The sequence below is a fragment of the Thalia democratica genome, unplaced genomic scaffold, assembly GCF_965202585.1.
Source record: "Thalia democratica unplaced genomic scaffold, ktThaDemo2.hap1.1 HAP1_SCAFFOLD_746, whole genome shotgun sequence".
NCBI lineage: Eukaryota > Metazoa > Chordata > Thaliacea > Salpida > Salpidae > Thalia > Thalia democratica.
In genome coordinates, this window is record NW_028139723.1 from 8845 (window position 1) to 31700 (window position 22856).

Sequence of the window (22856 nt, forward strand, 5' to 3'; positions counted from 1 at the left end):
GCCAACATTTTAGCAAGCGTTCGTCACCAGCTATTAAATATCCGGTTTGTAATTGACATTTTACCGAGAAATACATTTTTTTAATGTAAATTTTCTAAAAATCGATATCTAAACGAAAAATTTCTGCTCTTAAAACAATTTTTTAATTATTTATCAATTTCGGAAGGAAATGCAACGCATCAATGTTACTCTTGCTCGTGACATTGTCAATTTTATTATTTATTCATAAGTATTTTGTTTGATTAAAAATATTTTACTTGTTTTTTTGTTTGAATATACTAAAGAAACCGATAATCAATAAAAAAACATTTATACATAAATTTTGTGTAACTATTAAAACAACATTTATAATCTTTTATATCGTAAAACTTTTTAGTTTTGATAAAATATTACATCATAAATTAGTATAGAATTTTATAAGAAATTAAACGGTTGTATTTTTAGTGTTTTACTTTTAACAAACTTAATTTTAAAACTAATCGTCAACTTTTAAGAAAACAATAACACATATTTTATTATTTTCTACATATAGTTTTAAATCAGTAAACACATTCAAAAGTGAATACAACTTTTTTGTAATTACTCATGAGGTATTAGAATAACTTTATTCTTATACAGTAAGAATTCTTAACTGAGTCACACCTAGTCACGTATGGTTAGTAAATGTTTTGAGTATTGTCTATTGAAGGACAAAAACTAAAGCGCTCAAAATATTTTTTCCTAGGACCTAGGTGAACGAAAAAACTAGCACACCACTTGGGAACTTATTAACGTCTTGTCCAGGACTTTTAAAGGACTTTAACGTCCTTTTTAAGTAAGTTGTTTTTGTTAAAAATTGAAGTGTTTCCAAATCACTTGTATAAAAAATAACATAAACTAAAATAGTTTTTTTTACTAAGAGTTAAAAAAAATTATAAAGTTCGTTATAAACTTAAACTTTTTAAATTTTAATTTTAAATTTTGTTAAGTTTTAAAAACTTACATGCTCAATAATGCTGTTTCCGCAAAACTGTTTACTTGATGACAAGTAATGGATACCAACAAACACGATGCAAGCAGCCTGACAAATATACTTTCCAGTCTTGTTGACATCCTTTTTAAATGTATTGTTCCAATTCAACAAAATTCCTAAAAAAAACAGAACTCACTACAAACAACTTAAATATATTTTCAATAAACTTCAGTGTGAATACACGAAACTTTCAAAGATTTGCGTTTCAAGTGTTTCGGGTAGCTGAGCAAACATGAAGTCTTTTCAAACGAGACAAACTGATGTCGGAAAAAAAAAGAGAGATTATTTTTTCTTACGTCTTTTTTTTTTGAATTGAAATAAGCTGTTAACTTTATATTTTTAAAAATATTTTATTTTATTTTAATAAACTTTTGTCTGCTGAAAGTTTAAAAAAAAATTTAACATCTGAATTAAAAATGTTTATTTTTTAAAACAAAAGTCGTTCAATGCAAACTTATCCATTATCAAATACAAAGTTAGAGCAACAACTTTATATTCAAATAAAATTTAGTAAAATTATTGTTTTTTAGACTTTGGTTACATTTAAAACTTGTAAATTAATTATATCAATTTTAGAGTTTTTGTCCTTTTAAATTAGCTTTTACTTTTGCTATTTAAACAATTAAGTGATTTGTTCAATTTTTTTTTTGTAATTTATAATGTTAAAAACGTATAAACATAGTTACATTTTTGAAGTAAACATTTTTTTATAAATGTTTATGTATAATTTCCTAGAACTTTTTTTCGTTAAACCACTAGGTGGACTCAAAAGTTTATTTTCATTTATGACTTAATAAACTTCAAACTGTTACTGAAAGAATAATTATAATTATGACAACAGTTCAAAGCGAACAACTATAATGATTCTCTTAAATATAAACGTTTAAGTTCTTTAACTTAACTTCTTCGTTTGTTCGTTGCAGAAGTTGTTTAAGTTTAAGTAACAAAAGAAACTTTTTAATTTACCTCTTGGAAAACATTTAAAAAAGTTTGATATTTTATTATACTTTAAAGTAAAGATAATGTTGAAGTAAATACAAATAAAGTTATTTAGATAGTAAAACTATTTTTTAAATATTTTCTGCAATCCTGCAAAAAGAGTTAAAATATATTGGACGTCTTTTTTAATATAATACTCAAAAAAGCAAAGTTTTATCTATGAACGAAAAATGTTTACATAACCATATAGTTTTAGAAAGTTTAATCAAACAGTACTGTTATAAATAAATTATTGTTAAATCGAGTCATTAATACACAGATAATCAATGAAATACTTAATTAAATAAATACTTTCACAAAAAGTCGAACTTTATCTGAATGAATGTGTTTACTTAAGTAAAAATAAACTTTTAATAAACTTTCATGTAAATGAAAACGATTATGTCGTAAAGATTTGCTTTGCAATTTTCTTTGTTGCTAAGCAAACATCAAATCGTTTTAAATGAGGAAAATTAATGTCAGAAAAAAGGATAACTGTTTTTGCTTCGTTTCGTTTCGAGTTAAATCAGCAGTTAAGGGATGTCACGCAACAGTTTGAATAATCTTGTAATTATAGCTTTATTTTTTGTAGCTTATTTAATAAAAATGCGTAAGTTACTAGTGTTGCACAAAAATAAACTGCTATGATAGCATATACTATTAATGAGCGAAAATTCCTAAAAGCAACTTATGTAATTTAATTTGTAATGTATGTTATTTACATATTTGTAAGTTTAATAAAACTTAAAAGTTTTTTTTTCAGATTGTCATTACTATTTATGATTTGTAGTTGGCTATAAGCAAAACTAAATAAGTTAATAAAAAAATTTTGCAAATTTATAATAAATTTACATTTAATAATAAAACTTGTTGATATAATTTCAATAACGTAGTTCTTTTTTTCTTTTAATGTTTTGTATTTTAAGCTAATTCAAAAAATTTAAACGCGGACTTTGAAATTAATTATAAACAGGTTTATTTAAAACAAAAAACCTCCTCATTGGCTTTTAAATAAAATTTAAACCAGCACAATGTATTAAAAATATAAGAAATTAAATAAAATGTTTTGAATATTTGTTAAAGAAACAGATTTGAAATGATTTTTATTGTAAAAATTACTTTTGAAAAAAAAAATGCGAAATAATGTTTTATTGCATAAAAACAAAACTTATACCTAAAGACTCAAAATATATTTGGTGGGCTAAAAGTGTGTAAATTAAGTTGATCCCAGTAATATATCAAGTCAAGATTTTTATTTTAAGACGTTTTTTAATCTATTTTAATTTCCAAAATTAGAGTTTTTTTTGGATAACTATTTAAACTTTTTTTTCTTATAGCAACCCTTAAAAATACGCTTTCATGGATTCTTAAATAATTTCATTTTTTCAAAAAATAGGTAGTTTTAATTTTGAAATGTTAGTTTTTGGGATAAAGCCTATACTACTGTTGTCAATAGTTTTTTTAGTAATACTCTTCTACAGCTTTAATATTTATAACATATTAAAAACCTTTTAAATCAGTTGCTTGAAGCTTCATAAAAAAGCCGTTTGGTTGTAAATGAAAAGTAATATGCATTCTTAAAATTAGTATTTATTTAAAACTGCAAAAATTCGTCTACATATTTTTTTCTATTATTTAAAACTAGACAAATGCTAATAAAAGTTAAAGTATTTTGAACATTTAAGAATTTTTGTTATTAAAAACCAAAAAAGATAAGTAGTAGTATAATGTGGTAATTGCAAATAATGTGTTTTAGTTTTAAGTTTTCAAACTAAAATTAAAAAATGATTTATACTTGCATAAGACTATAATTGCTTGGTAAAAATTATCTCAGGTATTCGTCCTGGACAAGACGTTAAAAGGTATCCGTTGTGTGCGACCCAGTAATCAAAGGGTTCTTCGTGCACAAGGTCCTAGGACCAAATATTTTGAGCCTTTTTTTTTGTCGTTTAATTGACTAGACATTAAATATCAGTAAACTTTTAAAGAAATAAGTAAAACCATACTAATTAAAAAAAATAAACACGTGTAAAATAGGTAAACAAACATAAAGTAAAATATTTAGTGCAAACGCTTTACTCATTGTCCATTCGAAAATCACATGTTTTAAATCTTTTTTATTTAGAGCAGTGTTTCCCAAAGTGAAAAATTATGAAAATGAACTTTCGAAATTTTGCTCTTAACTAAAAGTAAATTACCTAGATAAAAAGCGTATTTTAACTTTAGTGTTTTAAAGTTTAAAGTTTTTTCGTTTACCAACAAAGATTCTTAACTTAATCATTATAGTTGTAATAAATTTAACACTGAACAAAAAAGTATTAGTAAAGTCACTATTAATGTTAAGCATTATTTGTTGGAAAAAATTTTCTTGGCATAATACTTAATATTTTCTTGAGTAAAGTTGAATGATATTAGTTTTCTATTTAAAAACCTAAGCTATGTTTTTAATCAGCTAATGAATTTTATCAAGAATTAATTAAGTTTTCCTTATTAAGTCTGGATATTAAAAAAAATTTACGTTCTAGTATAAAAGATTATCTTCAACTTTTTAAGTTAGATGTAAAAAAGTAAGTTTTTATTTATTGTCAAACTAAAAATATTATTAGTTGTTTGTGTTAAAATTATTAATCAATTATTTAATAGTTATTCACTTAAAAGTTAGTACTGATACTTACCTAATCATTTCCTATCTTTAATTTAAAAATATGCTTTAGATCGTCGTTTTATTATTGTACCTGAAGAGCTGCTTAGCAGCGAAACCGTGGTAAAACCAAATAAACGTTTGTTCAAAACGCATTATCATTTTATAATTGCTCACGTTTGTTTGAGCACTTTACTTTTATCCAGCTAGACACTTTTTTAGCCTATTATATATGTACTGATAAAGTAAAAATTATTGATAGATAATAATTTTTTATTGATCTTGTTAAAATTTTATTGCTCAGGCGCTAGAATATACTTAAACTTATTTGCAAAATGTTTAAGCAGAAAATAAAATTTATAATTTTGAAAATATAAAAGTTCCAGTTTAATTTTTTTATATATATATTCAATTTTCGTACATCAAACTTTAGACTGTACTACTGTAGTCCAAACATTTCTAGCGCTTTTTTATCGTTCAACAAACAATAACAGTTTGATTTAATTTTGACAGTATATTTATTTACAAAAATAGCTATGCACGGTGTTTAATAAAATAATTTTTCTGTTTGTTATGTTTTCTGCTTTTAATTTAAAATATTTTTTAATTTCCTTACTACAGTATCTTCGTTTTAGAGGTATGAAGTTATAAAAATAGTTTAATATGAAATAGCGTGAAAAGTAGTTTGTACGAATAGTAATTTAAATATCTACATTTATTTGCTTTATTTATTAATAATGAACAAAAAAAACTTTAAAAAATTCTTAAACAGCTTTTCTCGGTGCATAACTTAATCAAAAATTATTTTTTGAATAAATCAAAATATATACATAGACCTGAAAAGTGTATTAAATTTACTAAAAGTACATTTTTGAAAATCAATCACTAATTATGATAATCACTACAGCTATAACAATTCTAAACCCAAAACTATAAATAGAGCTCACAATATGTTCATTTCTGTATTTTACCAGAGTTATAAGTGGTACAATCATGCCACATGTTCCACGTTTGGATGAATTTAGAACTTCTTGTGAAGAGTTGGTGGAGAAAACAAAATTTCCTGACAATTTCAAGTATGTCATGAAGTATAACCATTCCAAAGGAGAGCTCAAAGTCACAGCTACTGATGATATTAATAAATGGTTGTACAAGACTAAAAGTAAGGATGATTTGAATAAAATTTTAGAAAGTATACACCTGTCAGTTATGGAAAAAATTTTAGAATTACCAGTTGCAAAAGACATGAAAGAAAATACCAAAGCAGCAGCTGATAAACATATGAAAGAAAACACCAAATCACTATTTGCTAAAGATATGAAAGAAAATAACATAACACTAGCTGCTAAAGATATGGAAGAAAATAACAAAGCACCAGCTGATGAGAATATGAAAGAAATTAATATAACAATGGCGGCTGAATACATAAAAGAAAATTCTAAAGCACCAGATAGTGTTTACTGATAAGACAGTTTTATTGACCAGTATACTAATTGTAAGGGACCTTGATTTGTGTTGAGTGAAGTTAATTTCATAATTTAGGTAAAACTGAATAAGATGACTTAGTTTTATTAATTCTTATTTGTTAAGATTGTTTAAGTTTAAGTACTTCTATTTTGTTAGTGTAAATTTTTAATACTGAAACTTTGTTGTTACAGGTTAAATAGTTTGTTTATAATCCTGCTTTACAACACAATGCTTTTAAAATGTGAGTTTTTTAACACAAAGTTTACTTGAATTGTATAATAACTATTAATTAATAAATAGTCTTAATAAATTTACTTAAAGAAGTTTTTTTCAAGTTTTAACATTTTTAGCTCTATAAAGTTAAAAAGATATTTAATTCACTATATTATAGTTTGTAAACATAGGGTTTCCTGCTATATAACAGCTAAAATAAATAAATTCTATTTGTCAAACAATTAACTAAATTCTTTTTTAGAATCTTATAAATAATGGAAATAATTTGTATGCAGTTATCAAAGTAAATTTAGAATTAAAACAAACTTTTTCATAGTTTTGTTAAAAATGTAAATGCAACCCATGTCATATTGTGCTCTTGGCATAATGTAATCCTTTTTTCTCTTTATTCTAAATATTTTTTGAACAGACAAAATTATGCAATCTGCAGTCCTTAGATATTAGTCTTAAACTGAACACTTGATAAGGACTGCAAATTGCATAATTTTGTAAAGCAATACTATTATTATGTTTGTATACAGTTAACTAATATGCATATTGTTATTAAAAAAACTAAATACAGTAACCTCACGCATCTTTAAGCATTCTTGTTTAGTTACGCATTTTAGAATTCTATAAATTCAAAAAATGTTTTTTTTTTATATTGTATAAATTAGGTTTATTGTATATTTTTAATTTGAAACATTTTTTTTTATGCTAACTCAGCTCTCTACATCTTTAGACTTTGTAAACTTCTGTTCCTTGACTAATTGATAAACATTTATACTTCATTTTATCATAAATTTTGTTAACAATAAGAGATTAAATAAAATAAAAAAGTTGTAGTAACATAAACAACTTTTACTAAACATTTTTCATATATTTTATATGTTTTTGTTCAAAAGAAGAAATCCATTACAGCACAAAGCATATTTTTGTATAAGGCTATAGAAACAAATTTAAATATAGACAACACACCATTTCTTAATTGTAAACAAGTGCCTAATTATAAATTGAATTTGCTAAACAGAATAGAATATAAATGTAAAGTATTAAATAAGTCACATATAAATAAAGATAAAATCTACTAATTGTTAAAATGAGTAAAAATTTTCTACAAGTGTTATTATTTTATATAATTTATTTTATTTATGTATAGTTTTATCTTGTGTTTTCATATTTATAAATAAATTAAGCATTTGTTAAAAGTTATAAATTCCCCAGCCTGCTTTTAACTAGAAGCAATATTAAAAAACATCCATTATAGTAATTATATTTGGTACCTCTCGTATCTTTACAATCTCTCATATATTTACGCACTTTTTCTGTGGACACAATGTGCACAAATAAGCAAGAGGTTACTGTACAGCCTAGATTTTTATCTGCTTAATACCATAAGTGTATAAAAAAATCTGATCTGAGCTGGTTTAAGTACAATAAACAATACAGTACAAATTGATTTTGAGATATAAGTTAAACTAGAGTTGATTGTTAAGATTTAAAAAGTAAAAAACAGTGCTCTAAATTATATTTAAAAACTGAGCTAAGTATATTGAACTAAAATTCTAAATTTCAACTGTACCTCCTTGAAGTGTTAAGATAATTACCAAAGGTATTTGGAGTAATTCTAACTTAAATTAAATAAATTAAAAAAAAATAAATTATATAAAAAAATAAACAACAAAAGTAATTTTTGTTTAAAATTTTGTTCCAACAGAATTTTCTAAATACTTCAAGGTATTTTAATATTCAAGGTAAATATTCAAGGAAGAATAAGATTTTTAGTGATTTCTAGTTATTTGCCGTTTTAATTTGTGCCTCCCATAAGGAACCTATTGTTGCCTCCGACTTTGACCTGCTATATCTCAAAAATTATTTTAATTTTTAAATCTGTAAAAATCATCTTGTACTTGGTAAAAACTTTATAAAAAAAGATTAAATTGTGAAAAAAGTGATAACCCCCCTATGCCCATAATTCAAGTGTTAACCCTGGTTTGTATTAGAAAGGAATTCAATAGTTTAAGTCAATTAACTAAAATATTTTTCTAACAATTTTCTTATTTCTAGCTTAAGTGCTTGCACTATTTACTATGGGAAAAGTGCTAAGCATTTTCAAAAGCAGAAGATACAATCAAGGGGGCCAAACAGAATTTCAACCAAAAGCATCTCCGCAAAGAAATAAGGAATTTATTGACTTTTCACAGCCAGAAACAGTTGTTAATAATGCAGGTGACAATACTTAGCAACCAAGTATAAAAACAAGTTAATTTCAATTTAGTAAAAAAAGATCTAATTTTTTAATGTTTGTTTCCAAATATTGTTCAATCTATTTTTCATTTACTGTACTGCTATATGTATTATGAAGTTATGCTAAACTTTAAAAGTTTCAAAATAAGGTTAATAATATTTAACAACTTAAATGAAGTTAATCATGATAACAAAACTAAAGGGCTAGATTAATTATCTAATATTGGCATTATTTTCCATTTTGCTCCAGTTTGTCTATTCATTTCCACACCAGTAAAACAATTAAGGTGTATAATTTATTATTTCTAAACATGTGTTAGTTTGATACATGTTTTAAAATACTTTCAAAATTTATTAATGTGGTCTTCAAACAGGTGGTCAATCAGCTGAGTTATCAGCTCTCAATGATTTTAATCAAGGTGGTAGAACTTGCTTGTGTTTGATCGATGATGGAAGAATAGTTGTTACTGCAAACAGAGAAAATAATGTGGTTGTTCAGGTTAGTTGGGACTTGAGAAAAAATTTATAAGAAAATTAATTTACACAAGCAAACAGTTAAAGTAAAACACAGTTTTAATTTTTAACAATAAATTGTTTTACTTTCCAGTTAATGCAAACAAGAGTTTACTGTATGAATATACAAACTACATTCTATATTTGATTATGCTTTTTTATTCTCCAAATGGCCCACCAAGGGTTTTTATTTGTTTAAAAGATAGTTTTTTTTAGTTTATTAAAAGGACCCCATTGCTTGGGGTAGGTGAAATTATTCCAGAAAACCCTGCTACCCATTAATTTGATTAAATTTAAATAATTAGTTGATGAGTATACCTGAATATTTATTCTAGAGAACAAATGAATATAGCAAATGTTTGCACAAGTGGTCTTACCATGAAAGAGACATTATCAAACTTAATTGTCACAAAAGTGTAATTGCCAGTGCTTCAAGAGATGCTACAATTGTTTTATGGAAAATTGGTGAAGAAAATAGCTTAGGTATGGTTTTTGATATGCTTAAAAAACTAAGATAGTTTTCCAAGTGCTTTTTTACACATTAAAATATTAAAGTTATTTTATCAACAATGATGTCAAATTAGAATATTTATTTCATTAAAAGACTGTAATTAGTGGACATAAAAATTAGCCAACAAAACATTACATTTTATTATTGAATTAGTATATATTTTTGTATTAAGTTTGTTTCTTGGTCAGCAGTGTTAAGTTTGATATTTAGCATGAAGTAAATATAATTTTATCCTCTAAAGTTTAAAAGATTCTTACATGAAAAATTATATTATGTGTTTTTTTCTTTTTTTTAACTACTTTTGTGGTAACTACTTTTTTTTATTAGTGCTTAGTTTTATATGAAAATCTCAAGTATAAACTAATAGTCAGTTTTACAACATTATAAAATCAAATAACTTATTAGACTTAGTCATTTTGTAAAGAGTTGCCAACAAAAACACATAAATTGTGTTTGAAATTTTTTTAGAAATTCAAAATTACTTAAAGGTTTATCTCCTTTTACGTTTTTTTTAGCCAAATTCTTAAAATTTCAGGAAACAGACTTTAAATAAAAGATATAACAACTTGATAAATATACGTTGAAGAAAAAAAAAAGGTAAAAAAAAAATAATTTTTAATTAAAACAATACTTATGTGAGCTGTTAAAGTGTTGGTAGTGAACTATAAATATGGTAAAAGATAACTTATAAGATATTATAGACATTGACTGAAATAATCACTGGTATATTAAAGTTTAGTCTCAAGGAACCAATTAAACTCACCAAATCTAGTTACTTAAGTTTATTAAAACTGTGTTGAAAGGAAAAAAAGAATCTGATAGCTAAGGTAAAACTCTATAAAATAAGACTAGCTAGTAAAAAATATAAAGTAAACCACCCTGTGCCCTTAACAATTTTTGTTCACCACTTAGTATTTGTAGTTTAACATTTAAAAGATATTGTTTTAAATTTGTAATTAGAAATAAATTTAGGTCATTTGTACAGAAAATTATAAAAGTTGACATATACCACAGCCAATAACCTTTTTTATTTAAATTTGTTAATAGAAAAGTTATAATAAAAGTTCAAAAATATATGTTGAAATAGTGACAGTATTGTATAAAAAACAATGAAACATATTTATTCGTAAACACTGTAACTGAAAATTAAGAACTATAAAGTATTTATTACTGGTTTTTATCTCAATTTTTCTAGCTCCTTTAAAATTTTTATACATGCTGCTAATCTTGTACAACAGAACTCGATTCAAGTCCTGACATTTCAAATTCAAACATTTACAATTCTGGTATTTTGTAATCTATGTCTTTTGACATTTTTTTTATACTGATATTTTTTTGATTATTGGACATGCTTATACTTAGTTATTTAATCAAACAAATTAAAATAAGGTATTAAACTTGCTAAAATTATGCAGTTTTAGCAATACTCTTTTTTTTTTCAATTTTGTACCATTATAGTATTTTATTAGTCTATCTTCTGCTACGTTTCATTTAAAATTTTTTTTAGCTTGTTTTGAGGTATGAATTTAATGTTAAAGAATTTATTTAAGAACTAAATAATTCTCATACATTTTTCACTCAGAAAATGTATAATGTTCTTAAATGAAGTTAATATAAAAATCTTACATTATAAGGTAAAAATGTACTTGAGCAATGCCAACTAGTTAAGACTCAAACTAGTTTATAATGAATCCTGCATTTTTTCATCATAAAAAGCCAAAATATACTTAAGGTGTCTTAAGATTAGTATTCAAAATTATAAGAAAATAAGCAATGATATATTTTCCTCCATATTTTGTATCAAAACTTTTTACACAACTGATGATATCTTAACAGTTAAACGACATGTTTTAATTCTTTGAAAAGTTTCTTGGAGCATCTGATTATAGCCGTCATATATGCTATAATGTTAATTTCTGTAAAAAAAAATGCCTCTGGTTCAATTACTATTTATTACATTTAGATAGTTGATTAATACTTCAAGTGATTATTAAATACTAAATTTATATGTTGAAACTTTTATGATAAACATATAGTTCAGCATTTAAGTTGTTAGCTTTTTTATATATATAAACTTTGAAAGGTAGCTAAAATATACCTAGCTAGAAAAAAAAAGTTAATGAAAACTGAATGTGAAAAAGTTGTAATGACTTGTGTCCTGTTTATCTTAAAGATATCAAAACCGAGTAAGAAATTTTATTATTATTTTTATATTGTTTATTGTGCAATGTTGGACTCGGGCATCAAAACCAGAGTCACTTAAACAGGACACAAGAAGAAAAAATAAAATAAAATATTTTTTTCAACAAGAGTTCATTTAACTTTTTCTAAATTCAAATAATAACTAGAATCTTTTTAGTTAACATAAAGTTTATTCAAAATTTTGTTAGTTTGATATTTTGTTGACCTTTTAAATTTAAAAATAAGTGATTTTTTCTTAATCAAAATAGCTTGAAACATTATGATGATATATAAAATTTTATTTATTAAACAGGTGTACTTGAAGATCATGAGTTAGCAGTATCAGCTGTTGATTTTGACCATAGAAGTGGAAACTATCTAGTGAGTGGCAGTAGAGATAATTGTGTTAAATTCTGGGATTTAAATAGTATGGAATGTGATAACTCTATTGAAATCAGCAGGTATTTATGTTGTTAGTTTTTTCAACAGTTGCTTAAGTATGGTTGAAAATTGTTTTGTTTTCATCAGAATAAAATTTATAAACAAATAATGAAAGTCTTCATAAGAGATAAAATAAAAATTAAAAATAGTAATTTCAAAGTAAAACTAACATGTTTTATATACTAAAACATAGTAATAAAAATACGAAATCAGTTAAAATATATGTATCGACTGTTTTTATATAATAGTAAGAACAGTTGGATGGTTTTAAACTTTCACTAGTTTCTGAATACTTAGAAGGTAACATTTCAAGTACTTTTTTTTAAATCGTTTTTTACCTTTTTTAGTTAAATTAATTGAAAACAATAATTAAAATATTTTAGTTTAAATTTTGAACTTAAAGTTAAGTAATCTAAAAATGTTGTTTCAAATCTTTAGTGTTACATAATTACATTTTTAAAAAGTTAGAGATTAAACATAGTTACAATAAAGTAATCCCATTTCAGAAGTACATATAATCTTATCTGGTATTTATATCTTAACAGAAATCTAGTGACAGACATCAAGTGGAAAGCAGATTCTGACGTCATAGTACAAACTTCTGAGGACAGAATTGTCAGAGTTTTTGATAGCAGATTTCATCAAGTCAGTTTATAATATAGTGATTATTTCTTAATGGAAATTAAATATAAATATTTACTTTTTAAACTCTACAACTATCTATTCATTTTATAATACAATCCTATTCCTTGTAATTATTACATTGTAAATTAACAAGTATATTAGAGGAAAATGAAGTGATAGGATTTTTTACCAAAATCAGAAATTATTCTCATTTGAAAGATTTAAGTTTAAACTATAAGTCAGTTTTTCTAAAAAAATTCAATGCAAATGTATAAAGCGCAAATTTAACATTTTTGATTTTCTCAGAAAATTAAATATTTACTAGAATTGCCTCTTCTCATTTATTTTTAAAGAAATTCACATCAAATTTTGAATTACAATTGAAGTATCTTATAGTAACGTTTTAGAATAATTTAAATTGTATGACCAAAAGAAAAACTAAATCAGTTTTGACAACTTATAAACAAATAGTTTCTAAACACAGTGATTTAGTTTTTTTTTACTAATAGCTCCATATTTAAGTCCTAAATTTAATAAAATCTTTATTAAGCCTAAATAGTGTATTTAAGTTCATATTACTAGCAAAAGTCTAAAATTAATCAAGATATAAAACAATTACTGAGGTACTAATTAGTTAAAAATCAAAGTTTTAGTATAATGTTCTGAATACTTATTTTTTTCTTTAATTCTTGAAAACATATTTATGTTAATTGTGTATTACAGAGGTTTGTAAACTTTCAAATAAACTGAACTATTTGTTAAATTACCCAAAACTTTCTGTCATTGACAAAACAGTATAAAACTTACCAGATGAGTAATCAAGTTTTTTGTGTTAAAAGTAATAGTTTTCTGATACATTTGTTGAACAAAAAAAAAAGAATATTAATAAATGTTTTTTTTTAGCAACCAGAGAGGTCTAAACACAAAAAAAGGCTTTATCAGGGTTGCCACACGGTCAGGAAATCAGGAAAAACTAAAACAATGACATAAGTCCGAAAAAATAGGGGTTTTTGAAAAAAAGTCAGGAATAGTGAGGAAATTTGACAAAATTTAAAAAAGTTCAGATTATGTCAGATTAATTTACAAAATTCCTTATTTTCCAAAGCCTTCAAATTGTAAAAAAATAATTAAAAATCCTTAGTAGTCAGACTAAAATTGCAAAATTTTCCTAGAAATTTGCAATTTTTTATTAATTTCCAATGCCTTCATCTGGTATAAACTAATAAAATATCTATTGCAAAACTGCAAAATTTTTCTATTAACATAATAAATAACAACCCTACTTACACAAGCAGTTTTTTTAATGCTCTTTAGTATTGATGATCTGTGGCAAGAACACTTCCATAGTGAAACTGTGATATATACACAAAAATTTTCTTGCATTTCTTTAGTTCAGTGATATCTATTATGCAGCCTTTTTTAACATTGTACCAGAGTATCAGGGGCGTGTTTTGACTGGTTTCCTGTTTCCTGTGAACCCCATGAAAAAAAAAAAAAGAAAAAAGAAAAAAAAATTCTTAAAATATCATTTAAAACGTTGTTTATTAACTTTGTTTTTGCTTATTTGATAAACTTTGAATAATGAATGTTGAATTTATAACACTAAAAGATAAAAAAGTTTTCTTAAAAAAAATGCTGTTTTTTGCCCAGCTGAAATATATATTAAATAAAATTTCAATTGTGACGTTATAATAGGTAAAAGTTATAAAGTAGCGTTTCTATCTAGGAAACGTTTTACCATGATGCTCTTGGTTCCCACTAAAAATTGTTAATTAGTGTAAATAACTTTTAATACAGTATTGTTTTTGAACTAGTAAGTACAATTTTATTTGAAAAATGTCTAATACAATCACTAAAATTTTATTTTACTTATTTGGTTGTATATAATAATGTTGTGTAAAGTTTTTGTACTTTAAAATTTATATTTTTTGTTTATGTGTCAACCAACTGGGTTTAAACCGTGAAAAGTTCAATTTATAGAGTTTTCAAAATTATCTTTAGACCTGCCAATTTATTCTTTTATCATTTATTGTTATTTTAATATTTTGTTATACAAGTTTTTTTATTTTTGTATATGTGTTAGCCACAAATTTTGTTCTTGATTTTTTAAAATTTTTAACTCAGAGAGATTTCAAAATCATTATTAGAATTCCTGCACCATCAGGCTAACATTTAGTTATAATTTAAAAATTTTTTAATTTAGTTGTGAAAGTCTAAAATTTTTTTGGTAATTATCAAGGATGATGTCGCACCAATATCAAGCTGTATTATATTGTGTTTAATATCTTTTTGAACCATGATTTTAGGCTTGAAGGCATGTATGTTTGATCTAAAATTATACTTCGTTTTAAACAAGCTATATAAATACATAGTTAGAATTAAATTCATTTGTTATAAACTAAAATACTTAATTGATTTTATTTTACAGTACAGTAATGTATATAAGTTATGTATCATTTGCTTTGTTTCAAAATAAAAAGGAGTTAAATATTTAAGTTTTATTGGTTTATAATAAATAAATTATATTTATGTATTTTTAAAATATAAGTTTTAAGCCTATAATTATGGTTAAAAATAACAATGAAATTAATATAAATTCAGCTTGATATTGGTGCGACATTATCCTAGTTAATTAACCTTTTTTAGTAAAATTTAAATATTTATAGTTTAGATTACTTTAAAAAAATTTTTATTATAAATATAACTTTTCCGGCTCTTAGTTTTAATTTATCTAAGTTTAGTACAGTGTATTAAATAAAAATGTATAATATTTTCCCATTACTACTTATATGTTTTTTCTTATTTCTAAGCAAAAAAAAAAGCATTTTAAACAAACACTTTTTCGGCTAAATATTGCGTACAACTGGCAGTGCATACCTAAGAAATGCGTACTTCAGCGGGAAATTAAGAACTGAAAAAGTTGTGAACCCCCTTTGAAAAAAGTCTAGACACGCCCCTGCAGAGTATCCAGCAAGTTGTGGCCTTTATGCATAAGAACATTTCGTGCTTGGTAATTAAATTGCTGTGCATCATTATGAAAGACGTGATAGTTACAAACCATTTTTATGGTTTATTATATTTGCTTAACCAGTTATTCAAGGTTGAATTAAATGATCAAGCTTCGCTAAAACCTGCTCTTGATCTTGGTTGTGCTGCAAAAATATAAAAAAATACCTAGTTGAGGAACAAAAGGTCTTTAATTCAACCAAAAATATTGGTTATTTGTTATAAAAGCGGTTGAAAATCTCTGGAGCAGAATGGCTATTAAAAGTACTTTTTTAAAAGATATTTATACCTAAATCCGCATAGCTTTGAAAACATTAGGAGTCACAATTGTTTTTAAGCGTTTTGCCAACATTGTGCACTCCTTAACATAATAAATGTACTTCAACTCTGAAGGTGATACCAGCATTGAAAAATTTTAGAACTTTGGTAAATTTTCCAATGAATGCATTAAAGTTCAAGAGCTTCAAGCAAAAGGATGGTTGTTTGGACCAGTTCTATTTTGAAACATTAAAATTTCCTGCCAAATCTTCTCTAGGAAAGTTAATGCAACCATTATTTGTGTTGCACAATGACCAGGCTGAGGTAAAACTAGATAAAGTATTAAGAAAGCTCTGCTTGAAAACAGTATAAAATGAGAAACTATTACATCCAGAAGGAGAGTTAAAAATTATATGTATGCATACAAACCAGAACTGTATCAAGTTAGAAAATACAAGTATTTTGCTGATAGAGCTGTTTATTGCAAATACATCAATTATACATAAATGGTTGAAGTGATGTAATGGAAGTTAGATTATTGAATTAAGCAAAAAACTGTTGTTTTAACATGTATAAAAATTAGATTGAAAGTTAAATATAGTTTTAAGTGTTTGACTATGTATTTTACAATAGGTTTAAATAAAGTGCTTGATTTAGAAAAGTCAAGAAAATTTTAGTTAAAATTCAGGAAAAGTCAAGAACTTTTTCTCAGCTTGATCTGTGGCAACCCTGATACCCTCACATCTCAAAAACTAGTTAAAATTTTAGAAAACGGTAAAACAGCTGCTTTTACATTTAGCGAAGTTTAATATTCCCTATGGCCTGAATTAAAAGTAGAGGGATAATGTGAAAACTAAAAGATTTAAAAATATATAGTGAAGTTAATTAAATTTGTGAAGTCCTACTTTTGTGAATAATAAACAATATAATTATCTTGAAGTGTTAAACATATAGATTAAATAGAATCCAGTTTTAATAAATAAGTAAATTTAAATGCAATAAATAATATAAGTTATTATTTAGTTTGTTAACTTGAAAAAATTTATTTTAAATTTACGCCATTGGGAAGGGTCTACCTTATTTTTCCCAAGATGAATAGGAATTTATTTTAGCTATTAGGTTCTTTTTACTGTATAAAAACTTGTAGTGATTTACAGGCTATAAATTTTAAAATCAGTTATTTCAATACATTTTCAATGGTTGGGCAAACCAAAGTATTGAAAGTAAGAAATAGAATATTCTTTATCTTTTTGTAACCAATCTTTTGTTTACATATAGCCATTTGCTAAGTTTTTAATAAATTATAGTATAATATTAATAGTCAAGCCTTTTTTGAATAATATATGATTTCATTTAAGTAAATTAGAATTGCTCTTTCTTTCAACGTAAATCAGGAATTTTTCCCGATTTAAAGTTTTATTGATCAAAAATAAAAACATTAGCGAAATTTAAGTTTCTAAGAAATTTGGCATGAAAAAAATTATGATTTAGTAAAACTTTTTACATAACTTCTTATATAACGAAATTTTTTATTATATACTTTTTAGATTATGTTATAGTTTTAGTTTAAACAACCTCTAATGTTAATTTTCGTACAAAATTCACTTACCGCCTTAAAATAAAGACAATGAAAATATTTACAGAATGAAAAGATTAAGTCGTAACTAATAAGATGAAAATAAAAAAATTGTACACAAAACATAGTTATACTAGTACTTTCTTGTATATTATGACTTAATTACTTCATTTTTACAAAACTTGTCTACTTAAAAACTTTTTAAAGTTAAAATTGCATTTGTAAACTGTAAAGATCCTCATTAATTTTATGTTGACAGTAATTTTCTATTAAAATTACACTGATGAATAATAGAATAAATCGCTTTTGTTATGTTTGTATTGTCTTATAAAAAGAGAATTTAGTATTAGCAAACGTGTTTTTGTGCAATCGTGTATTTTAATTAATTAAGTTAATAAGAAAAAAGTAGTAAAAAACTCACTTAGCTTATAGTTAGTTTCATATTAGTTTTCCACTAAATATAAATGATATGTCAAATCTTATTTTTCCCAAATTTTTTGTTCTCTAGCATTAAAATGATTTACTTTAACAGGTTGCACTGACATCAGCGCTTCAGAAGCAAATACAAACTTGCTGTGACGTCACTGGTAACTACGTCATCACTGGTAGCAACGGTTTCGATGGAAAAGGTTGTCAAGCCAACTTGTTAGACCTTAGGACGATGAAAGTTATTGAAGAGTACATGTTGGTTTTATGTTTTGTTTTAAATATTTAATGATGTAAACCAAACTAAGTCACTTTAAGTTTTTCAAACAGTTTTATACCAGCCTTGGATTTTTTACATTACTGTCAGTATTTAAATGTAAATATTTATAAAAAAATATAAAAGTTTTGATAACATTTCAAAATAAATAATTGACTTATTTTTCTTTTATGTATTTACTATGCTTGAAATATTAACTTTAGTATGAAATGTTTTGATTAAAAGAAAAATGGTTAGTAGTGTAACGAAAATAGTTCCAAATCTGACCCATTCCTCATAAAAAGCTGCTGACCTCTTGCTTCCTAGGAGTTAAAAAATAGTCTTATACTTAAATAAATTTTGTTAAATAGTAATAACTTGAAAAGTTGAATTGTTTGTAATGGCAATTTAATATAAATCAACTTAACATCCATTAAGATAAAAAAAAATCAATTTTACTACACAAGTTAACTTCTAATCACTAATTTTTTTTTGTAAACATAAGTTTTTACAAGTCATTCAGCATAATTATAAACGTTTATCAAAAAAGCACATTTAATTCTACTGCACTAATTTTTTTGCTTATAGCCTGTCACAGGCCGCATATGGCCGACCGTGGTTTATTTTCTAGTTCTCTTATGATAACTTTTTTCGTTCATTTGATCGTACTGATATATTTTAAACATTCTTTTGGAGATTTAATAATACTTGGGTTTTTTATCTTCAGCGATGGTTTAATCAGTACGAAAATTACCCTTCGTTATAAGGTTAGGCTTATAACTATAAGTTAAGACCTACACTGAATTAATTTTTTAATGTTCAAAATTTAGTCTAGAAGTGACTTCATTCCAATGAAATTAAACACGAAATTCACAGGAGGTTGTATCATATAATTTCTTGTAATATAAAGTATTAACAGCGCTTTTCAGCACATCGTTATAACAATATAAATTTTAAAAAGGTCACAAAAAAATTATGTCCAGAGATTTTTTGAAATTTGTACTAGCCAAAATAATTGTGTTTTATAAATAAAACTTAAAAAGTTTTAATATTGACAAATAAAAATAAAAGTTTTTCTTTTTTTCTTTTGAAGGACTCTTTAATATAGCTTAGGTAAACTTAAAGCTTTGAACATTTATGAAAAAAGACATAACTTAGAAGTGTACAATATAACAGCTAAAAGTGAAATGAAATGCTATAAATATTAAATCATTTAACATTATATACTGTTATATTAGTGCTGTAGAGGCTAAAATATATAAAATTTCAGACTACTTATTTAAACTTTCCATAATGATATAAGATCAAAAAAGTTTGGTTGAGATAAATGAACATCCGGATGCACCTGCAGGGTTGCCACTCGGTCAGGAAAAGTCAGGAAAATTTTTTAAAAATGACAAAAGTCAGGAAAAAATGGGGGGTTTTGAAAAAAAATCAGGAAAAGTCAGGAAATTTGATAAAATTAAAAAAAAAAGTCAGATTTTTTCAGTTTAAATTTACAAAGTTCCTTGTTTTCCAAAGCCTTCAAATGGTAAAAATTAATTAAAAGTCCTTTAAAGTCAGAAAAAAATTCCAATATATTCCTAGAAATTTACAAAAATATTTGATTTTATTTCCAATGCCTTCATCTGGTATAAATTAGTAAAGTATCCTTTATAAAATTGCAAACTTTTTCTATTAATATATTGAACAAGTACCCTACTTGAACAAGCAGATTTTGTAAACTTTTTAGTATTGATGATCTGTAGCAAGGACACCTCCATAGTGAAACTGTGATATATACAAAAAGTTTATCTAGCATAATTTTGGAATCAAAGTGTTTTTTGTTCAAGTAAATAATTGAGTTCTTTATAACTAAGCAGTTAGTTAAGTATTTTATGTAACATGTGTATGTGTATACTTTACCTCTTTATAATTTTTTCAAAGTTGTTTAAATTTATAAAATAAATTATAAGAGGTAAATGCCAAGATTAAGTTTACTTGTATTTTTTGTAGAGTAACTTAAGTTTTTAAAATAAATAAGAGTATATTTATTTGTAACAAATTTTATACTAAATGATAAGAGGAAATATTTTATAAATGAAAGTAAAAATAAATGAGTGCTAAAAGAAAAGAAATGAAGCCCACAAGTTGTGGCTTGAATAGAGAAAAGATTCTTTTTAACAAGTGTAGGGGCAGCAGATGAGAGCGATTTAAATAAAAAGAGGCAAATGATTTTAACTGCCAAGAAAATGAAGCGGAATGCAGTTCAGATGAAGGAAACCATATCTTTATTAGATGAAGAGGTTGAAGTGCTAATAAAAAACGGAAAAAATAAATTTTAGTACATACATTTAAAAAACTGTATTTGATTAAGTTCGTAATTGTTTTAAGGTTTGAGTTGTGAAAGTTCCTTATTGATTTAAGGTTTTAATTGTTAAAGTTCCTTATATGTTGTTTCGTTTTTTTAGATACATTTATGCTAGGAAATTCTAAAAAGTTGTGTTCTTTATTGTTTTAAGGTTTTAACTGTAAAATTTTTTATTGTTTTAAGATTTTAGTTGTAAAAGATCGTTATTAATTCAAGGTTTTAATTGGAGAAGTTCTTTATATGTCGTTTGTTTATCTAGATATATTTATGCTAGGAATGCTAAAAATTTGTGCCTTTTTTCAGACAAGCTGTGTTTTAAGGTAATAATACAACTATTTTGCTGATAGAGCTGTTTATTACTAACATCAATCATACACAGGTGGTTTAAGTGATGTACTGGAAGTTTGATGATAGAATTCAGCAAAAACACTGTTGTTTTTAACCTGTATTAAAATTAGATTGGAAGCTTTATATAGTTTCAAGTGTTAGATTATGTATTTTAGAATAAGGTTTATTTAACAGTTTGATTTAGAAAAGTCAGGAAAATTTTTGTAAAAAGTCAGGAAAAGTCAGGAAATTTTTCTCAACTTGATCAGTGGCAACCATGCACCTGGTTCCCTGTCCTTGAAGTTCAGCTTAATTTAACTTTTAAATCACATGATAAAACCACGAAAAATAAAGATTATTTGTACTTTTTAATAATATTTTTTTTTAAAGTTTTTTGGAAAATCAGGTAGTGCCTCCATAAAACGTTCTTCGAATCGTCTTAAAACGCGTAGAATATGTTTTTGTGATGATTGCTTCATGTAAAAAAAATTCAGCCAAAAACTTGTGGTCGAATTTTTAAGCTACACCATACAATTTACACAGAAGTTAATTTCAGAAAAATTAAAAAGCGCGACGGTGTTGAATGCTAGGAAGCTTTTTTTGTGGTTTTTTCATTCCCCACCGTAAAAAAAAGTCATTGTTAAGGGGTAACAGATGCATCCTAATGATCATACATTATTAACCATACACATATATTTTTCAAAAAATAATAAAATAATCAGAGATCTAAAAGTTTGTATATAAAAATTGTTTTTATTTAAAACCAAATAGATAATAAATAAAGTAAAAGATAAATAAATTAAAACGCAAGCAAAGTAAAAAATATCAATCTACAAATATACCTCAGTGGTCACACAGCTTCAATATCAAGCTGTTCTTTCATCAATCACAACAACGAAGGTGGGAAAGTGAAGTTTGCCACTTGCTCACTGGATGGCGTTGTAAACGTGTGGCAGGACAACCATAGCAACTACAATCTGCATGGCAACCACCTGCATAGCAACCACAAGCTGGGAAAGGGGCAGCTAACAGGGATGCAATACAGTTGTTATGACAACAGTTTGGTGGTGAGTAGTCTGAATAATGGTATCCACAAAATTGAACTTTCCTGACAATAGTTTGTAGACATTTTTCATTTTACGCAAGTTAAAAAGTTTGAGAAATACTTATATAAAAATTCTAAATACTTCACAACTTAGTGTAAAAGAAAAATAAGTTTACGTTTTATTATCTCAATTTAATTGAACGTTTTAGGTCCAAATTTAAATTATTATTATATGCTAAAAAGATTCTTTTTAATACCAACAGACATCTGTTTTCATAGATAGTAGTAATGGAAATAATGCTAATAAGTTAACCCATAATCATTTCCAATTTAAAATCATCTAAGTCCTTTATATTTGATTTACAAATCCAAATATGCGTGCTCTTAAGAACTTTTTTTTATTAATTATATATTAAAAACTAAATTATAATTTGTTTTCATTCCTATCAAATAAAAATATTTATTTTATCGATACATTAAACTATAAAAAACTGTGAAACTTTAATGATGCTGTTATATTTCTAAAAAATCAGATATATTTCTTGTTTGTACGAATGCCTATTTTATTATTATATTTTGTCATTATATTTTATATATGCACTTAGTTGTAATTATAAAAGCCAGTTTTGTGTTTGTTTTTATATTTCTTTTGAATTAATACTAGTAAGAATTTTGAAAAACTAAATGGTTAAGGTGTCTTTAAAACATTAGTACTGTGATTTTTAAAATAAATTTTATCATCGATTTTACTTTATTTTTAATTGGTATAGTTTTAAATAAGCTT

At 24.9% G+C, this 22856-nt stretch overlaps 1 protein-coding gene across 1 annotated transcript; it reads left to right on the forward strand.

Moving 5' to 3' along the window:
• The first annotated feature begins 8401 nt into the window (after window positions 1-8401).
• On the forward strand, window positions 8402-22568 carry LOC145846960 (WD repeat-containing protein 31-like). The gene is made up of 7 exons (XM_082953469.1): window positions 8402-8540; window positions 8933-9057; window positions 9407-9554; window positions 12077-12224; window positions 12750-12849; window positions 18201-18352; window positions 21875-22568. Exons 1-7 carry the CDS (start codon window positions 8402-8404, stop codon window positions 22137-22139), a joined length of 1077 nt encoding a protein of 358 aa, XP_082809595.1. The 3' UTR covers window positions 22140-22568.
• Window positions 22569-22856: the final 288 nt, after the last annotated feature.

Coding starts and splice junctions, on each gene's coding strand:
- LOC145846960 (XM_082953469.1), top strand. CDS start 8,402: ATGGGAAAAGTGCTAAGCATTTTCAAAAGCAGAAGATACAATCAAGGG. Junction 9,058..9,406: donor AAAATAATGTGGTTGTTCAG/GTTAGTTGGGAC, acceptor TATTTATTCTAG/AGAACAAATGAATATAGCAA. Junction 9,555..12,076: donor TGGTGAAGAAAATAGCTTAG/GTATGGTTTTTG, acceptor TTTATTAAACAG/GTGTACTTGAAGATCATGAG.